This window comes from Typopeltis vanoorti, chromosome 9 (genome assembly GCF_054136105.1).
Source record: "Typopeltis vanoorti isolate ZY-2024b chromosome 9, IOZ_Tvanoo_1.0, whole genome shotgun sequence".
Taxonomy (NCBI): domain Eukaryota; kingdom Metazoa; phylum Arthropoda; class Arachnida; order Uropygi; family Thelyphonidae; genus Typopeltis; species Typopeltis vanoorti.
The window spans coordinates 107297760-107316222 of NC_143557.1; the positions used below are offsets into that span (position 1 = coordinate 107297760).

At 35.2% G+C, this 18463-nt stretch overlaps 1 protein-coding gene across 1 annotated transcript in view; it reads left to right on the forward strand.

The window, feature by feature from the left end:
* Window positions 1–2595: 2595 nt before the first annotated feature.
* The window catches only part of LOC150103395 (cytochrome b-245 light chain-like), a 46948-nt gene continuing 31080 nt past the window's right edge, over window positions 2596–18463 (forward strand). Inside the window, exons 1-4 of the mRNA XM_090398166.1 lie at window positions 2596–2865; window positions 4906–4975; window positions 11948–12013; window positions 17654–17734. Of these exons, the coding sequence (XP_090254292.1) occupies window positions 2817–2865; window positions 4906–4975; window positions 11948–12013; window positions 17654–17734 (266 nt within the window). The 5' untranslated portion in view covers window positions 2596–2816. The remainder of the gene's footprint in view (window positions 2866–4905; window positions 4976–11947; window positions 12014–17653; window positions 17735–18463) is intronic.

An 18463-nucleotide genomic window follows, 5' to 3' on the forward strand; every position in this document is an offset into this window, starting at 1 on the left:
ATCCATCTTCTAAAGCCAACATCTGCAAAAAGGTAGCCTACCTTGACAATTCTAGTTTCCATACCCCGAAACGTGCATTTACCCAGAAAATAGGAATCTGTCCAAATGCTTGTGCTTTCTAAGCTAAAACGCAGTCAATTTGAAACAGAGCTATCCACAATCATCATGCATATAGCTCTGGTCTATCATCAAATGAATTCAAGCATTTCCGTGTATTTCAGGCCTCACTTCCTAGACAGTCTGGAAATAATGCGTTCATTATTGCTGCTCAAGTATCATAACTGCTAACTCATTATCATCTCTTTTCTCACTTTTCTGTCCCACTATCCATAACATCAATCTAAAATCTTCTTCTACTTGATTTACATTGCCTGTCAAGTCATTTGTTTCAAACTTGACCATCATCTTTAACCTCATTCATTGTTGTAGTTTCAATGTGTCTGTTCCTTTACCAAACACTCTTTTATTCTATTTCATTTCCTTGCTTCCTCTGCTCTTCCATTTTCTCTCTCTCTCTCTCTCTCTCTCTCTCAATCTGTACATAATGATATAGGAAATGAACTGAGGGGCGATATTCAGCGATTTGTTTATGTTGATCACCTAGGTAGAGTAATAGTCAATGAGGAGGTTGCAGAAAACTTTCCTTGCGATTTATATAAACTGGTAATATGGACAAAGCAGACTGGCTGTTAATTTAATGCATATAAAATAACAACTGTTAGATTAATATGGCAAAGTGTATAAGCTATGCATTTTGGGATGAAAATTTTACCAGTTGCTATTGCATTCATGGCTAAAGAAATGAATGATGGTAGGGATTTGGAGGTGTTTTAACTGAGAGCTAGTTATTCAAAGTTATTTTACCCATATACTAGTATATATATATATATTAAAGATTTATGGATTACAGAAATTAGTTGATAGCAGAAAAGGAGTCAATGGACCTCCTTTTGCTGCCATGTGTGCAGAAATCCTATGGAACATACCATCCACAAGGGTACGAAACCATCAATGGGAATTTTGGACCATCCCTCCTGTACACATGTCATTATGTCCCTGGAGGCCAGTTAGGTGTGCTGACTTTCATTTCCACAAACCACGCAGCTACAGAATCAACATCATCCTTATTACACAGTGTAATGTCTTTCTGAAACAGACAATGATCAATTCCATAGAAACGCCACGAAGTAGGAAGCATTACATTGTTCAGAATGCTCGTATGCTCGAGTTCAATGTTCGTGACACAACAAACAGAGGTCCGAGGCTAAACCAGAAAAATCAAGATCATCACCGCCACCTTCGAGTTTCATAGTTGAGGTTAAGCACTCCACTCTAGTAAGAGAGGTTCATCAGGCAACTGCCACACCCACACCAATGTGGGTGTGGCAGTTGGCAATGTGCTCGTTGAGGGTATAGCGTGATTCATCTCTGAATAATACAGCTTTGCAAGTTTCCAAGTCCCACTGTACTTGCTCTCTGCATCACTAAAACGACACTGCATGATGGATCGGATAACCTTGGGCTTGCATATTGCGGTTTGACCATGGAAACCCAAGTTTTCAGTCTCGGTTCTGAGTAGTTTTGTGTAGATTCTTGTTCCAGTCGATGCCCTGAATTCCGCATTTAATATTTCGGCCTATTTTTTCATATTATCCTTTCACGTTACTATACGAACACGTTCAGTGGGTGTGGTGGGTCGTCCACTGCGGGTTGCACTTGCACTTGACTCCCTGCGATTCCATTTCAGTATGGCATCACTAATTGTTGACCTGGGGTGGCTCAATTTTTTGAACAATTTGTCGAACAGATAGGCCAGAACATGGCATCTTATCACAACGCTTCTTTCAAACTCGGTCAGTTCCCTTTTCATAGCTGTCTTTCTCAGACACGGTTGCGCTGACTTGGGAGCATCATATTGCTCAATTTATATCGGCTACAAACACGTGACTTGTTACATGGCATAATGCACCTTGCCCATGGGTGGTGTCAAATGACTTTTTTTTCCCCCCCAAGCAGTGGATGCTAGATATTAATGTAGTTGAACAACATCATCTGTGGCTTGTTAACGTGACAATGCCAGAGGATGATAGAGCAAAAGTAAATAAGCATGAAAAAGTAACCAAATATAGTTATACGAAGATTGAAATTCAACGAATTTGGAACAAAAGGGCAGCATCAGTTCCAGTTGTCATAGAAGAGTTGGGCCCAATACCATGCAGTAATTACGATAAGTCTGGTAAATCTGAACTTTCCAAGTATAACTCCATCTGAACTCAAGAAAATGGTACTCTTATTTATATCTAATAATTTACGAAGCTTTGTCGTTTTCTGTGACATCTTTGGATCAGTGCCAGAATTGAGCACATCTGCTAGGCAAAAATTTGTTTATGTTGTTAAGTGTTTCTTGTTACTCTTTGGCTGTGAACTCTGTGAAATGAATATTGAAATAATAATAATGATAATATTTTCTAAATAAAAATATGATTTTCAAGTATTAAATTATTAAATTTTATCATATTATATTTTAAATCTAAGGAAGTGAATTTTTTATATCCCAAAGTTCATGAATTGAAGTGAGGCGCTATAGCACAGAAAGCCATATATAATATACTTTTTCAGTGTGTGTCTAGATGATAAATATAGTTTTCTGCGGTTGAAATTTGTGATTTGCAGTCAGCGATAATCTTGAACAAGATGCCTGCCTTATATATAGAGTTTTAAATCTTCAGCGTTTTCTAATTACTGTATTAAGGAGCTGCACTTCGTATTTCGGAATGTTTGAGATCAGACACTAATAGTAATAATAAAAAAATACAATGGCTTGGAGTACATGGGCCAGCGAACAGGCTGTAGCAAGTGCCTATAGTTAGTTTTCCACTTTAAAAAATTTTTTTTTTCTTAAAAATAATCAGAAATGATTTTTTGAAGTAGTATTTCACTGTGACATCTACAAATGTTAGTGAATTGTGTGTATTAGGAAACAGTAGTATGGTTCATATCGAGAAACATTTATAATAATAGTTGAGGTGTCATAATTGGTTATTACTTTTTTGAAGTCATGGTAAAATAAAATATTTTGAAAGACTAGAGAAAAATAACCAACATTTTCAGTTCCATACAGTTTATAGATTGTAAGCCCCCCCCCCAACTATAATCATGCAGTTTCCTATTATATCTCTCCTTAAACCCATTGAATCATTCTAGTCATTCCATGTTTCATCACTAGAGACAAAATCTGAGCCACACATCGTGCCTAACTCCCAGGATTGACAACTTGTTCTCAAAACTCTCTTGTATCAATTTTTTTCTTTTTCTTTTTATTTAATTAATTTTTTTATTTCTGTAAGTAACTTACAGGATGGATGTTGAACCTAAGTTTTGTATATATTATTGCAGTTATAATAATATTGTTCTGCTTCTCAGTTATAAGCCCCTTATGTTTCTTGATTAACATTGAGTCTTTTAACCTACAGACTATCTCTCTTTCTTTATCCTTATAGGGAAGAATCGTTCCACTGTTATGTTTTCATCTTGTTTACTTCTGAATCCTCTTCACCATTTCCTCTTCCCCAAGAAATGAAGTTGACTAAATCTATGCACAGTTGCCTAGATAGGGTCATATTAAAACTTTGACAAGGTAGCTATTATAGTAGAACCCACACTCAAGAAATGCATTTTGGGAAGCCTCATTCAGTAAGCCTATCATAAATACATAATCTGTTAAGGCCATTTAATCCTTATTATTTTGAAGATGTGTGAGAAAGCCAATCTCTGCCCTTAGCTTCACAGATAGCTGGTCCAAAACTGTTAGTGATTTTTAAGGTATCTATGGAAGAGAGTATGGTAGATAGCTGCAGTCATTTCAGGGTTCCTAACACTATATGTTATTGTCTGAAGTAGTGTTGATTTGTTTTGAATGGTAAGATTCATTTTTAATAAAATCTGGCAAAACAAATAATGCATTTTATCATAGAGCTAATTTTCCGAAAAATTTCTTGATGTTTAGAAGAGAGTAGTTTTGCTCATAGATGATCCTGCTTGTTGATTGACTTAAATCTCCCATCAGATGCAGTGTCAGATATTTTAATGCTCATTGCTCTACTGAATTGGAAACCATCATTCTTCATTCCTCCAGTTGCAGATGGGCCTGTTTAAAAAAAAAAAAAAAAAAGCTGCCTAGCAACCCTTTTCAATGCAACTGCAAAGAGATGGAACCTACTTCTCCTCTTGCTCTTTTATTTAATGAAGTATTCCAAAATAACTACAACCAACAACTCTTAAAAAAAAAAAAATAATAATAAGAAAATAAAATAACAGTTCTATCTTGAACCTCTCCTGCACATCACACAGCACTGATGTGCATATAGATTCTTTGATTGCTCTTGTATGGGATCAATATAAAAAAAAATTATATTGACCAGAAATCAAAGGAATCAACTCCTGGCTGAGCAACATGGCAGCATCACAATCCACGTCTCTGCCTAGCAACAACATTATCATCCCTCAAAATGGGGGGGGGGGGAATTTAACTGCTTATTTAATGGACTAGAACTATGTAAACAATGATCCTAAAATCAACTTTCTCATTTTCATCATCCTTAATTATTTTCTTTAACAAATAGTGTTTATGTAAATCTTTGTCTGAATGCAGACAAATCCATATTAATTAATACCACTTGATCTTGTGTGTATATGATGTAGTTATTTTTAATAATAATTATAAATCTGTGTGTGTGTGTGTGTGTGTGTGTGTGTGTGTGTGTGTGTGTGTGTATTGTTGGCAATGAAATTACAGAAAAGAGAAAGAAGTTATTTTCTCTTTGCTTTTAAGAACAAATTGTCCTTTTGCATGTTTATATTTGCTTTTTTGAATCTGCATATTCCATTTTATTTCTTTCTTTCCAGTTATGATAATTGGTGCTGGAGTGGGATTGTGTGGTATATTTCATAAATGGCCAATTGCTTTTTATACACTGTATCCTTTTTATTGTAATTCTAAAGTTATTTAGCAATATTTTTAATTTTTCTGTTCTTGCTACATTCGAAAAGCAAAAAAAATTCTAAATGCCCTCCAATTTTTTCCTTCCCCTAAAATAAAAGACTGCAAAACTTACTGTTATCTGATATCCAGATAACAGTAACATTAGAACATCTGCAAAGATAGCTAGAGTATACTTAATAAATATAAGCTCCATACTACATTTAACCAGATATCAAACTGGCAACTTTTATCTATTCACATAAGGACAAACTCCATCATTTATCACATCCACAAGTATATGAAGTACTTTGTACTTGTCAACTGGCTTACTATGGACAGACAGAAGAATCTGTTGACACAAGATTTGTTTTCCAGTGTGAAAAATGTAAGAAAACACATTTTTCTTACATTACAGCCATCAGTGTGGCAAATTGGAGCTACATAGAAGTTGCTACAAGTCAGACTGTTTTTAGAATCAGCAGCTATGTAAGAGAAGATTCCCCTAACAACAAATATAGCTTTATTAACTTACCAGAAATCTGGGTGACAGTCATTTTAAAATCAACTTAATACTTGTAAACTTCTCTTTATCCAAGAATAGATGGCAGACTTCAGTTCTTTTTGTTATTTGTTGCGGTTTTAAAACTATTTTCACTAGTAATGATTGTTGTTGTGACAAGACAAAGCATTAGTGCTCTGATGATGTTGGGTATAAAACCACAAAATATTAGCAACTAATAAATCTTTATTTTGTTATCTTAATGTTAAACTGCAAAATTACAGCTGAAAGTTCTTCATAAATAAAAATCTTCATGTCACTTTCAAACCACACATCCAACTAGCAACTGTCATCTGTTCACACTGGGTGGATCCACTGAAGGATCTTTCAGAGGGATCAGCATGGTGTGTATGAGTGCCTTGAGCCTGCAACTTAGCCTTCTTTGGACAGACCAGTTGATTTGTTAACATTTTCCATGAAAAACATGACTACTTTTATAATCATCTATATGGTGAATCAAGAATGATGAACAGTGAACTGAATACTTCTTCACACAGGATTAAATGGAAGAACACATCTGTATCATGTAGGAAAAGTGGTTGCATTAATTTGCCATTAATAATATCTAGTACACAGTCATTCTAACAACTTTCATTTAGCTTGACCTGAACGAGCTTTATCTGCTACCCCCCTCCCAGAGGCTCTGTGATTGAACTCCTTTTCGGTGTTACAATTTGAGTTGTTTCTGCAACAATACTTTGAATATTCTGTGTCTTACCACAATTTATGCTTTGGAGATGCTGGTTTGAAATCTAGCTAAATATTAGTAACTCAATAAATTACTTTTGGTTTCTTCTGGTGTTGCTTATACCATAAAGTACTATTATGAAGGAGCCAGAGATTAGTGACCAAGAGAATAATGAGTGTGTGGAATGCATCTATTGAGGATTATTTAAATGTGGGTTGGTTGCAAAGTTTGATAACCAGAAAAAGAGAGGGTCATGATATATATCACTAGAAGGGTATTATGGTGTTGACACAAAAGAAATTTTTCAATATGTGACTAGTAGCAACTGAACAAGAGTATATGCACACACTCTTTAAGATTGTTTGAGAAGTATATTGGGATATAAGAGGGTTGTTTGAAAAGTTTGGTAAATTTCCAATAGAGGGTGACATAATTCGTTCATTCATACCAGTGTCAGCATGTATCATCTTTTTCATGACCTCTGTCAAAATTTTAGCCACATGCAACGTGTAGTTCTCGTTTGGCAAACATTTAAAACGACCGTGTTTCCATTTTTCATAAAAATGGATAAGAACAAATTTTTGTGTGCAGTGATAAAACACTTATTTTAAGAAGTGGATGGCCATGCAGATCAAAGCCAAGTTACAGTTCTTGGGGACTCTGCATCAGCATGAAAGACTATTTATTTTTGGATAAATGCGTTTAAACATGGTCATAAGTCCATCGAAGATGAAGCATGTTCTGGACACCCAACTGAGGTCACTACGAAGGAAATGATTGACAAAATCCATGGTATCATTATGGTAGCCCACCAAGTGAAAGTGCATGAGATTATAGGCATCTCGTTTAAACGTGGTCATAAGTCCATCGAAGATGAAGCATGTTCTGGACACCCAACTGAGGTCACTACGAAGGAAATGATTGACAAAATCCATGGTATCATTATGGTAGCCCACCAAGTGAAAGTGCATGAGATTATAGGCATCTCAATTGAATGGGTGTATAATATCCTGCATGAAAAATTTCACACGAAAAAGCTGTGTGCGCGATGAGTGCCACGTTTGTTGACTGTCGATCAAAAACGCATTCGAAAATCATGTGAATTGCGATGTTTAATTGAAATTCACAGGATTTTTTGCATTGAATCGTGACTCTAGATGAAACTTAGATCCACCACTATACACCTGAGTCCAAGCAGCAGTCAAAACAGTGGACAATGCCCAGAAAGAGCACCAAAAACAGCGAAGATCATTTTGTCAGCTGGGAAGGTGATGGCTTTTTTTTTTTAGGATTCCTAAGGAATTATCATGATAGACTATTTGGAGAAGGGTAAGACAATAACAGGTGTCTATTATGTGTCATTGTTGGACCGTTTAAAAGAAGAACCGAAGAAAAAACAGCCTTGATTGGTGCACAAAAAAAGTACTTTTTCATCAAGACAATGCACAATCCTACACATTGGATGTTGCATTGACAAAATTGCATGAATTGAGGTTCGAATTGGTTCCACATCCATCATATTCTCCAGACTTGGCTCCGTGCGACTTTTTGTTCCTAAACTTAAAAATTTGGCTCGGTGTGAAAAAATTTTCTTTCAACAAGAATGTCATCAAGGCTGTCATTGACTCTTTTGCACAATTTGACAAATCCTACTTTTTAGATGGGATGAAAAAATTGGAAACTCACTGAACCAAATGTGTCTACCTTAATGGAGACTATGTTGAGAAATAAAGGTGATTTTTTCCAAAAAAAAAGTGTTTAACTTATTTTTTTAATTTTTTTTAACTCTTTCTGAAAACACAACTTGTCCTTTCTTTCACCCAGTACTTTTCAGTTTCCTGCTCTTTTCAAACAACCCTCGTAAATGCTAGGATTTTTGCTGGGACAGTGGGGAATATGAGTTGGTAGAGCCTGGTGCTGTTAATGTTTTTGTCAGTAAATGAGTTTACAGAGCGGTATAATAGGTATTGTGTGAATAATAATCATTAGTATGTGTCTGATCTACTCCTAATTGGTCTCCTGCACTTTAACTACTAAAATACAGAACAGTTTTTCTGTAATTTGGTATTTCTATTTTAGCACCTCCTTTGTAAAGTGATACTATCCTTTTTCTATTGATTTCTTTTGGGACTTTTTAGTTGCAGAGTTCTCGTGAAACAAGTAAATGAAGTCATTGTTAATTCAGTGACATTGCTTTAAATTATTCGGTTTAGAGATCAGATTTTCTTTAAATTATTTAATTTATGCAGATATTTTCTGTAAATTTCAAACAGAAGTTAATTAATAATATAAATATAAATGAAACCTATATAAATCTGTTATATAGGTTCCCATACATTCGTTTGTGTGGCTATATACAGATTTGTAATTTATAATATTTTAAATTAAATTTTTGGCAAATATTTAACTAAAATCTGATTTTAGTATTAATTTTTCATTTGATTCTTCTTAAATTAAAAAAAAAAGCATTTTAATTAAAAAAAAAATGTCAATTTTTAAATATTCTTATTTCTCTAGTGGTCTTCTTGCCACTCTCCATCAGCAGCATTATTCTTTCCTAATCATTTTTACTAAGGACCTTCCCTAAGATGTTTGTTTAGGCTTATTATTATTATTATTAAACAAGACCTCATGGAGTCAAAGACTCATCTAGGAGGTCCTTTTATCTCACACACATCTCATCATACCGGGTCTTAAACACATTCAAACTCCCTGCAGACACCACACTCTCAGGCAAGGCATTCCAATCATTCACAACTCTGCACGAAAAAAACCTGCCTCTCACTCCCCTACTCACACCCTCTTTATACAGTTTCCAGGTATGACCTCTGGTTCTCCCCTGATCTCCCACTATTCTCTGTAGAACTTCTCCACCATTGATCCTATAACAACCCCTTACCAACTTGTAGGTCTCTATCATATCTCCCCTCTTCCTTCTCTCCACTAGACTCTGCAAATTACATCTTTTCAATCTTTCCTCATACTCGACATTCCAGAGGTCAGAGACTACCTTAGTCAGTCGCCTTTGGACCCTTTCCAACATCTCTTCATCCTTCTGAAAACCAGGTGACCAAATCTGGGCACAATAGTCCATGTGTGGCCTAATCAAAGCCTTATACAATGGAACAAGAATCTCCCTACTTCTACATGTCAGTGTCCTCCTCATCATTCCCAGAAGTCTTTGTGTTGTCTTCACAATTTTGGCGATGTGTCCCCTAAATTTTAGATCCTTATCCACTGTCACTCCCAGATCTCTTATTTCCTCTACTTCCAACAATATATTCTCACCAAGCATAAATTCTGCATCCCATCTTTGTTTTCCAAATTTTAAAACCTTACATTTTGCAACATTGAACTCACATCCCCATTTGCTTGCCCAAGCACTCAATTTATTCAAGTCTTCTTGCAAGGCCACAACATCTTCACTACTCTTTATGGTTCGTCCCAACTTTGCATCATCTGCAAACAACTGAATATCTCCATCCAAATCTTCGCCAATATCATTAATATACAAGTTAAATAGTAATGGCCCTAAAACAGATCCCTGAGGCACTCCACTAGTGACTTTCCTTTTCCTGGATATTGCACCCCCATACACAACTTGTTGATACCTATCAGATAGCCAGTCTCCAATCCAATGCACTAATCTAATATCCAACCCCATCTGCTCTAGTTTGACTGTCAACTTATCATGAGGTACTCTATCTAGTCTCTTCTTGTGTAATGTTGCAACATCATTCTTTGTTGCAATATCATTCACCAGTCATAGTTTTTTTTTTTTTTTCTAGCACTTGGTAGCTCAGTGTGTCCATTAAGCATAATGCCTCCCTACACCATGACCTGAGCACTGCCATTATCTATCTTTTTCAAGAATGTTCTCACGATGGTATCAAGTGTCATCTAGAATCAGAGGAAAGATTAAAATGACTCACCTGTATAGAGTACCTTAGCCCATTGGTCTTGTCCAATTTTTATTAATATAACACCACTGACTCACCTGTATAGAGTACCTTAGCCCATTGGTCTTGTCCAATTTTTATGGATATAACACCACTGAAAACATACACTATAATGAGCTATGGATAAAATGACACTGACTACAGGCCTTTGGACATATAGGCCTACTTGTTGCAAATGTCAGATGTCTGACATTTGCAACAAGTTCTGTTGACACGTTCATCTGCAACACGTTCTGTTGACATCTTGACAAATTCTGGCAGATGTCTTGCCAGAATTTGTCAAGATATTTCCATACCTATGCCTGAATGGAGCCAACTTGCAAGCTGACCTGCTATAGAACGTTGATTATGTTTCTGTTATAACCAGAAATCTGTCTTCATGCTCCATGGTAGAGCAAGGGCATCCTCTTAGCAAATGTCTGGAACACATTCCAATGATTTGAAATGCTGCCCAGAACCAGGATACAATGGTATGTGAGATTCCAAACTCTCTGGCAATATCTGTAATTCTGCAACTATCTTCATGCGTTCCAATAATTCTTCCCCACATGAAATTCTCTAGATGTCTTTGAGACATTACAAGACATCCAAATTTACAACTTTATTTCTTCATGAAAAGAGCTTCCTTCAAACACAATTCGCTTATCTAAGCCTTTTATCTTGTTGAGTGCTGCCATGTGACTCCTTTACTTGCAATTCAAAAATTTGAATGTGTACCTGCTTTCTACTCAAAATTGTCAGTTATGCAAATTGTCACAAGCTGATTCATTTGAATTTGCAGTTGTAATCTTCAGAAATAGAATTCATCGTTAGGTTTTGGCCACCTTTGTCTAATCTTGATGAGGAATATCAAACAAATCTGATCTTCCTTGTGTTTTTATCTCCAGATGCATCATTCACTGGAAAATGAGTAAAGTCTCATATAAAAGATGTTTTCTCCTGGAAAAATAATATAAAGAAAGCTGGGAAGCTCTAATTCATCAAGCAAACCTAACTTTGCGTTTTGTTGGCTGAATGGTTGGTTAGCATATCTGCTTTCCAACCAGTAAGTTGTCAGTTCGAATCCCACCATGAGTGTGAATGTTTGTTTGTCTTTAGGTGGGAGATGAATTTCATCATCCAATGTGAGACCACCATCCTCTTTATCGGAGTTCTGAAATGAAAAGTTGCATGTTTGGTCTCCAGTGTTTTTGGATTTTTTAAAAACTGAATGAAAATACAAAAAGAAGTATAAAATTAATAAATTAGAAGAAAAAAATTTAGTCCACTACTCACAGTATGAATGTATTATAGGCGTACAGTCTTTTCTGAGTTGGAGCCATATATTAAATAAAAAACTGTCATAAACCATCTCAGTTTTGGGAAGTAATCTTATTAAATAACCTTCATAAACAATCATAACTCTGTGTGTGTGTGAGTGAAAATCTCATTAGAGTATTAGTCTTTTGACTCTAATGAGTTCACCTATTATGCTTTATATCATATACATTGTTTTTTTGTTTATTTATTCTGCTTGATTGTAACACTTTGTTTTAGTGTCCACTGAAGATGATCATGAAATATGATTGACATTATGTGTCAAATCATATTATGTAAATACATTGGTAAGCATAAATTATTTCCAATATTTTTGAAGTAATTTTGGAATTATTCCTCCTCCCCCTCAAAAAAACATGTTTAGTATATTATAACTGTCGTTTTCTTATTATTTATATTTATAACTACTGGATATGTTTTTATGCCCTTAAACAGTTGCACAGTCTTGTTGGTATTGTTGTTCTGATTTTAGAATGTTTATGTGGATATAGAAGATTTGGTTATAGCAGGTATGTATTTTTAATGCTTTTTTACTTATTTAAGAATAAATAATTTGCTCCAGTCCTGTAACTCTTTGTATAAGGGCAGAAGGAAAAGGGCTAGTAGGAAATGTACAGCTTGAATATAACTGCTTTCAAGATGCGATGTGAAGAGGGTGCATGATGGCTGTTTGGATTTTCCCATTCAGAAGCATACCTTTACCTATAGAATATAATCTTAATGAGGAAAGACTGCAAGGACTTACTTTCCTAACTCTTCATAAGCAATATGTCCATTAAAATTTTGAAGTACAAGGTAGAGTAGAAATAAATATATGTTCACTTGCAAGAAATTTAGTCTTAGATGCTGTTAACCACTGTAGACCTGATAAAATGCCCAGGAGTCTATAAAACCACCTTCATTTTAGTTGTGCTTTTGTTAGCCAGTCAGAGGAAAATCTCTGTAAATACGTCAAGGATGAATGTAATGCACAAGAGAAACAGTGTTGTTCATGCAAAGAACTATACTAACAACAGACTAGCTCCTAGATGTTTTAGACACTTTTGGAAGTTACTCTTAAAACAGAAATGTAAAATTTCATTCAGCAAGATTGAAAAAGTTTCTTAGGTCTCAAGTGGTATTATTTCTCACTTATCTCCATGGAATCAAAGACTCATTGTGAGAGACCTGCTGTAACCATTCTTCACACAATCAGTATCATACCTCTCCTTGAACTCATTTGCTGATGAAGTACAGTAGTATCTCGCTAATCCGAACCCTCCAGTAATCCGAACTGCGGTTTGAAAGAAAAAAAAGTTTTATTTATTACTTATTATTATTTTGTGTACTATTATTTTTATTTAATACTTATTATTTTAACTATTATTATTTATTTTATTATTATTACAGTACAGTATTTATTTTTTCATACTGTCGATTGTATGGTTACACTGTAGGCCTATTTTGATTTATTGTGTGTTCACGTTTGCTTTTTTATACTGTACAGTACGTACTGTATTGTCGTCATGAATCAACGCTGTCGAGCATCATGGAATAAACTGTGGCCTTCTAGAATTTACGAAGATAACTACGGTGATACATAAAAAGCAGAAATTGAAAACGTGCATACTTTGGTTAAAAATATAAATCCAAATGTTGAAATTTCACAAACAGATGTTACGGAATGCATTACAGGTAGAACCGAAAGTGAATTCGAAATCAAATCAGATGCTTAAATTATGAATATGACGCTACAGAATGAATTAGCAGACGATGATGATGATAAAGAATTCGAAAGAAAAAAAAGTAAAGCGTGAAGAGGCAGTTGACAGTTTTAATATGTGCATGAGGGCTAAGCAGAATGATATGCATTCCACAAAATTTTATTGCTAATGCAGCTCCGAGAAGAAGCATTCGAAAAAACGTTTAGTTTCCAAGAAGCAAAAGAAAATCAGTGACTTTTTTACAAAGAAATAAAAAAAAAACTTTTTTTGTGTGTTATTTTATGAAACTTTTTTTGTGTGTTATTTTATGAAACTTTTTTTGTGTGTTATTTTATGAAACTTTTTTTGTGTGTTGTGTACAAGAAAGTTCTATTTTTTATGCAAATTAAGTTACGTACTGAACTATGCAATTTTATTAAATCAGAATCCTCAACAATACATACAAACTAAATTTTTTACTAAAATAAACTTGTGTACTGTATTATTTTTTACGTTTTATATTACAGTACAGTAGCATTTTTTCTATCAGTTAATTCATTTATTTACACAATTAAATTGATGTACCATTAGAATCTGATTATTTTTGTCTTTAGCGCTAGTTATTGTTGCCTCTTGGGTGGGAAATTTGCTAATCTGAACGAGCGCGGTTTTTATTAGTTCGGATTAGCGAGATACCAGTGTATTTACAACTATTTTGGGAAACCTGTTACATTCATTCAACCCTGAAACCAAAAAAAGCTAAGTCTTAACATCCCTGCTAATCATACTTTTATAGTTTCCAGGAGTAATTCCTTGTTCTTTACCTCCTGCCATGTATTGAAAAAAAGTCTTCATTGTCAATTATATAAAATCCCTTGAATAGCTTACGTTGCTCTATCTTTTCCCCTATTTTTTGCTTATCAACTAGTTTTTGAAGCCTACAGACCTTCAGCTTATTTTCATAGAGAGCATTTCATAGACTTGCTGCAATCTTGGTCACTCCCCTCTGGATTCTCTCTCTCTGTGTGTGCCACTTCTTCATCCCTCACAGAATGTGGATGACAAGATATGCATGCAGCAGTCCAGATGGGGCTTATTAAAGCTATATAAAAGGAAATAATAATAACCTACATATTCCTGCACTGCTTGTCAGTGTGTTCTTCAAAAACCATGTAATCTGATGTGTTGTTTTGGTCACCTTTGCAATATGCTTTTTAAACTTCAACTCCCCATTCATATACTACTTATGGGACTTGCTGATCACCTTTCTCTTGGAATTCTCTCCATGCCTTTTTCTGCAGCTCTTTCTTAATTATGCTATTCATTCATTTAACTCCTACTGATTTATCTTCCTGAATCTGGGTATACAGTCTAATACTGCTTTCTTCAAACATCTCTTAATCATCTTTGATGTGCTGCTAGCATCACTCACCTCCAAATTTTCATGGTATGGCACTGCTCTAAGCTGAGTCCTCAGTTTATCATAATAATTATATTTTGTAATTCATTATTTTCTGTATAAGAAAATTCTGCAAATCTCTCCCAGGTCACACCACATGATTGCTTTTCTCAAGCGGAAGCTATGCAGATACATTGGGGGCATGAAGTTCTTGGTTGTTATGACCAGATCCTACACTCTCGAATCTCTTGCCGCTACATTACATGCAGTCTTAGGGGCAATTATCTCTTAGCAGCTGTATAAATTCTATTTCCTTCTCTTCCTGCTTTCTGTGATCATTCCTCCTTTCATTCTATATCCTCATAGTTGAAGTTCCTCCATAATAATTACCTAACCTGCACTTGTGCTAATTTGCCAGTGTATGCCATCTAAATTCTCCCTTATTATCCCCCCCCCCAACAGTCCAACTATATGTATTTCATCCTGTTGCTCAGTCTCATATCAGATAGCCAAAAATGAACTGCTCTCTGTCCTCCTGATATACTTTTATTCTTTTTGTCTCACTTCTTCTGCTATCATTAGCAAAACCTCTCTTCCCATTCTGTTCTCTCTGAAAATACTATATCCCTTGCATTCTGTCCCTGTATCATCCTCCATCAACCATGTCTCACCAATGCTTATAACCTTTGGCCAAGTAATCAGCGCTAAAAACTTCTCTCCTTTATTCTGAATACTTCTGGCATTAGTATATGTAACTACAATTTTCCCCTTCATTCCAAGACCTTCCTGACACTTTTGTTGATTATCCCATTAGTTAAGAACCTGGAGAACTAAATAAATCATAATGTGATCACCTCCCACTTACTCATTTCTAGATTGTCTGGACCCACACTCAGCTGCATCCTCTTACCCACAAACATTCTAGTTTTCCCCAACTCTGCACTTCTGAACTCTCACCCAGCAACACTTTCTCAAGACACCTAATTCTGAATCAGTTCAAATGCAAACCATCTGCTTTAAATAAGATCTTCCATCTATCAAACTCACTCCACAAGCTCTACACCATTCCTCTGCACAACCTACTCACTGACTCATTCACTCATAACTCTTCATCTCAGCTTGCCTCTATTGTACTTTGGCAGCAGTCACAATTTTTACTTTCTCACTCTTCTTATTCACTTGTACTAGCAACTCTTTCAATCCTTTCACATACCATGCTTGTTACCTGCTGGATCATTAGTACTAGCCAGAATAATGTCTTTCTTGGCCATCTCTGCATCCTTACAGCATCTGTAACATCCTTCATCTTAATCCCAGGAAAACACTACCCTGTGTGGAAAAAAGTGTCCAGACACCAGTGCTGTTTAGATGATACTGCATTTATTGCAAAATCAATAAGGAGTTGGCCTACCTTTGGCCACAGTTACATTGTACACTTTCCTTGACACACTTTCAATGAGATGCTGATAACTAATCACAGGTATATTTTTCCATTCTTACTGCAAAGCAGAGGTCAGTTCAGACACAGAAGTTGAACATGTCATTCTAACCCGAATCCAATGTTGGCCTCTATAGGATTGAAGCTAACATTGTGTACTCCAAATTATGTACACCCATATCCTCATACTATGTCGAATTGGCATGTGCTTTATGGGACAGCGTGTTGCCGTGCTGAAACAAGAAGGCCCATTTCCATAAAAACTGGTGAAGTGTAGGCAGTGCAGCATTGTCTAGAATGTCCTGGTACTTCATGGCATTCATATTTCCATCCACAACCGGCAACAGTCTGAGTCCATACCATGAGAAACATCCCCAGGCCATGACACTGCCACCACCAAATTTAACAGTTGGGATGACACATGCTGTCTGATACTGTTCACCTGACATACACCACACCCAGCAATCATCATCAGATTTGAAAACAATGTAGCATGACTCATCACTCTATATTACTCGTTTCTATTGGTCTAGGATCCATGGACGATGTTCTTCCCACCAAGCAAATCGCTTATTAGCATGACTCATCACTCTATATTACTCGTTTCTATTGGTCTAGGATCCATGGACGATGTTCTTGCCACCAAGCAAATCGCTTATTCGCATTTGTACAAGTTATTAATGGTTGTATGTAGCAGCTCAACCATTGAAATTTAACTTGTGTAGTTTCTTACGAATGGTCTTTGTAATTCATTGGTGATGATTTCTGTCAATTTACATGACCTTCCTGAATGTTTCTTGGTAGTCGTAAGTCTCTCACATTTTCATTTACTAATAACGTCTTGAACAGTTGACTGTGGGTGTTGCAATTTTTCTGCACTCACACACACATGGACAAGTTGCCAATATGGCACCCTATAATAACACCTCGTTGGAAGGCAGTGAGCTCAACACATGTGTCCATGTCTCATGAGTAGATGATATACAGTACTGTACGATATCTGAGGAGCTCACCTGCAGTTTTAAAAGGAATTCTGGCACATGTGATCTATTGGAACGTTCCATATTTGTTACAGAATGGGGTTTCCGGGCACTTTTTTTTTACATAGGGTATTTCATCATGCTCTTCACAATCATGGAGTCACCATACAAAATTTGGTCCTTTTTCTTTCTCTTTCTCTTTTGCTCTTACACTTCTTTCTCTCCCTTCTCATCTCCATGTCTTTCGCTTCTGTGCCATATCATTATAGTCCTTATCAGACTATAGCATAATATTTTCAACACCATGTTGAAACTTGAATGGTCCACAACAAGTTGTTCAGACCAGACTTATGGTACAGAATTTTAGTATTTGGCAATAATTCTTTATTCCATTCTATTCAAAAATGTTAAATTATAGTCACAAGGAAATATGAGAATCTGTATATTGTGTCACTTTGATGTTACTGTATCCCAACAAAATATTCATTGCAGATAGACAAGATTTTTAAATTAATACAATAAAGTGGTTGGTATAGATGTCTTATCATATTTAATTTGTTACAAAATAGTGCTAAATTTTTTAATTACTTTTTTGTTTCATCTGCCATATGAAGTATAAAAAATAGTTTCATGTTTTATTTGTTTTTAAGATTTCAGAAATATCACTCTCTTATTTCAAGATTGGGACCATTTGCCAAAAATTATTATGTAAGATTTAGCTTATATTTGTGGTAAGTTTCTTACTACATTTTCAAGTTTACCAGTTTTTTTATCTTTTCTGAACATCATTATAAAGATTCATTATAGTTTTAAATATATAAATAGATTATATGAAAAACTGAGCTGATTATAGGTTTTGAGTTTAATACCAATAATAAAAAAAAGTGTACTTTGAAGCAAGTTCAAATTGTGTTTTGTTTATTGCTTTGAAACTTGATAAATAAGATAACACTTTTAGCATGAAAAATAACATCAAAATCACTTATGCAGAATTTAACTACATGTTGCAGCATTATCAAAAGTGCTTTGTTCTACCTCGTAAAAAATATATTATTGCATGGGTACCTCCATGGAGTCCTCTCTTTGCAAGAGACCCACTGTTCACACAATATCTGTTATGCTTACCTCTCCTTGAACTCATTGACTGTCAGAGCACTCATACTGACTCAGTCAACCCATTCCACAATAAATCAGAATTTCATACAGAATATTGCATTTCATAATAGTATTCTTGTATAGTAAAATTATTCATTATCAAAACAGTTGTATTGTGGACATCAAATTTGTTTTGCTTATGTTGCCATCAAAAGGGTCTGAATGAAACCAAAATTTAAGCGATCCTAATACCAGATTTCATCAAATTCCAGCCAGCCAACCAGGAATTATTATCATAACCCTGAATTGTGATTTGTCAGAGAATATCAAACTTAAGACTGAAAATTACTATATAATGACAGAGG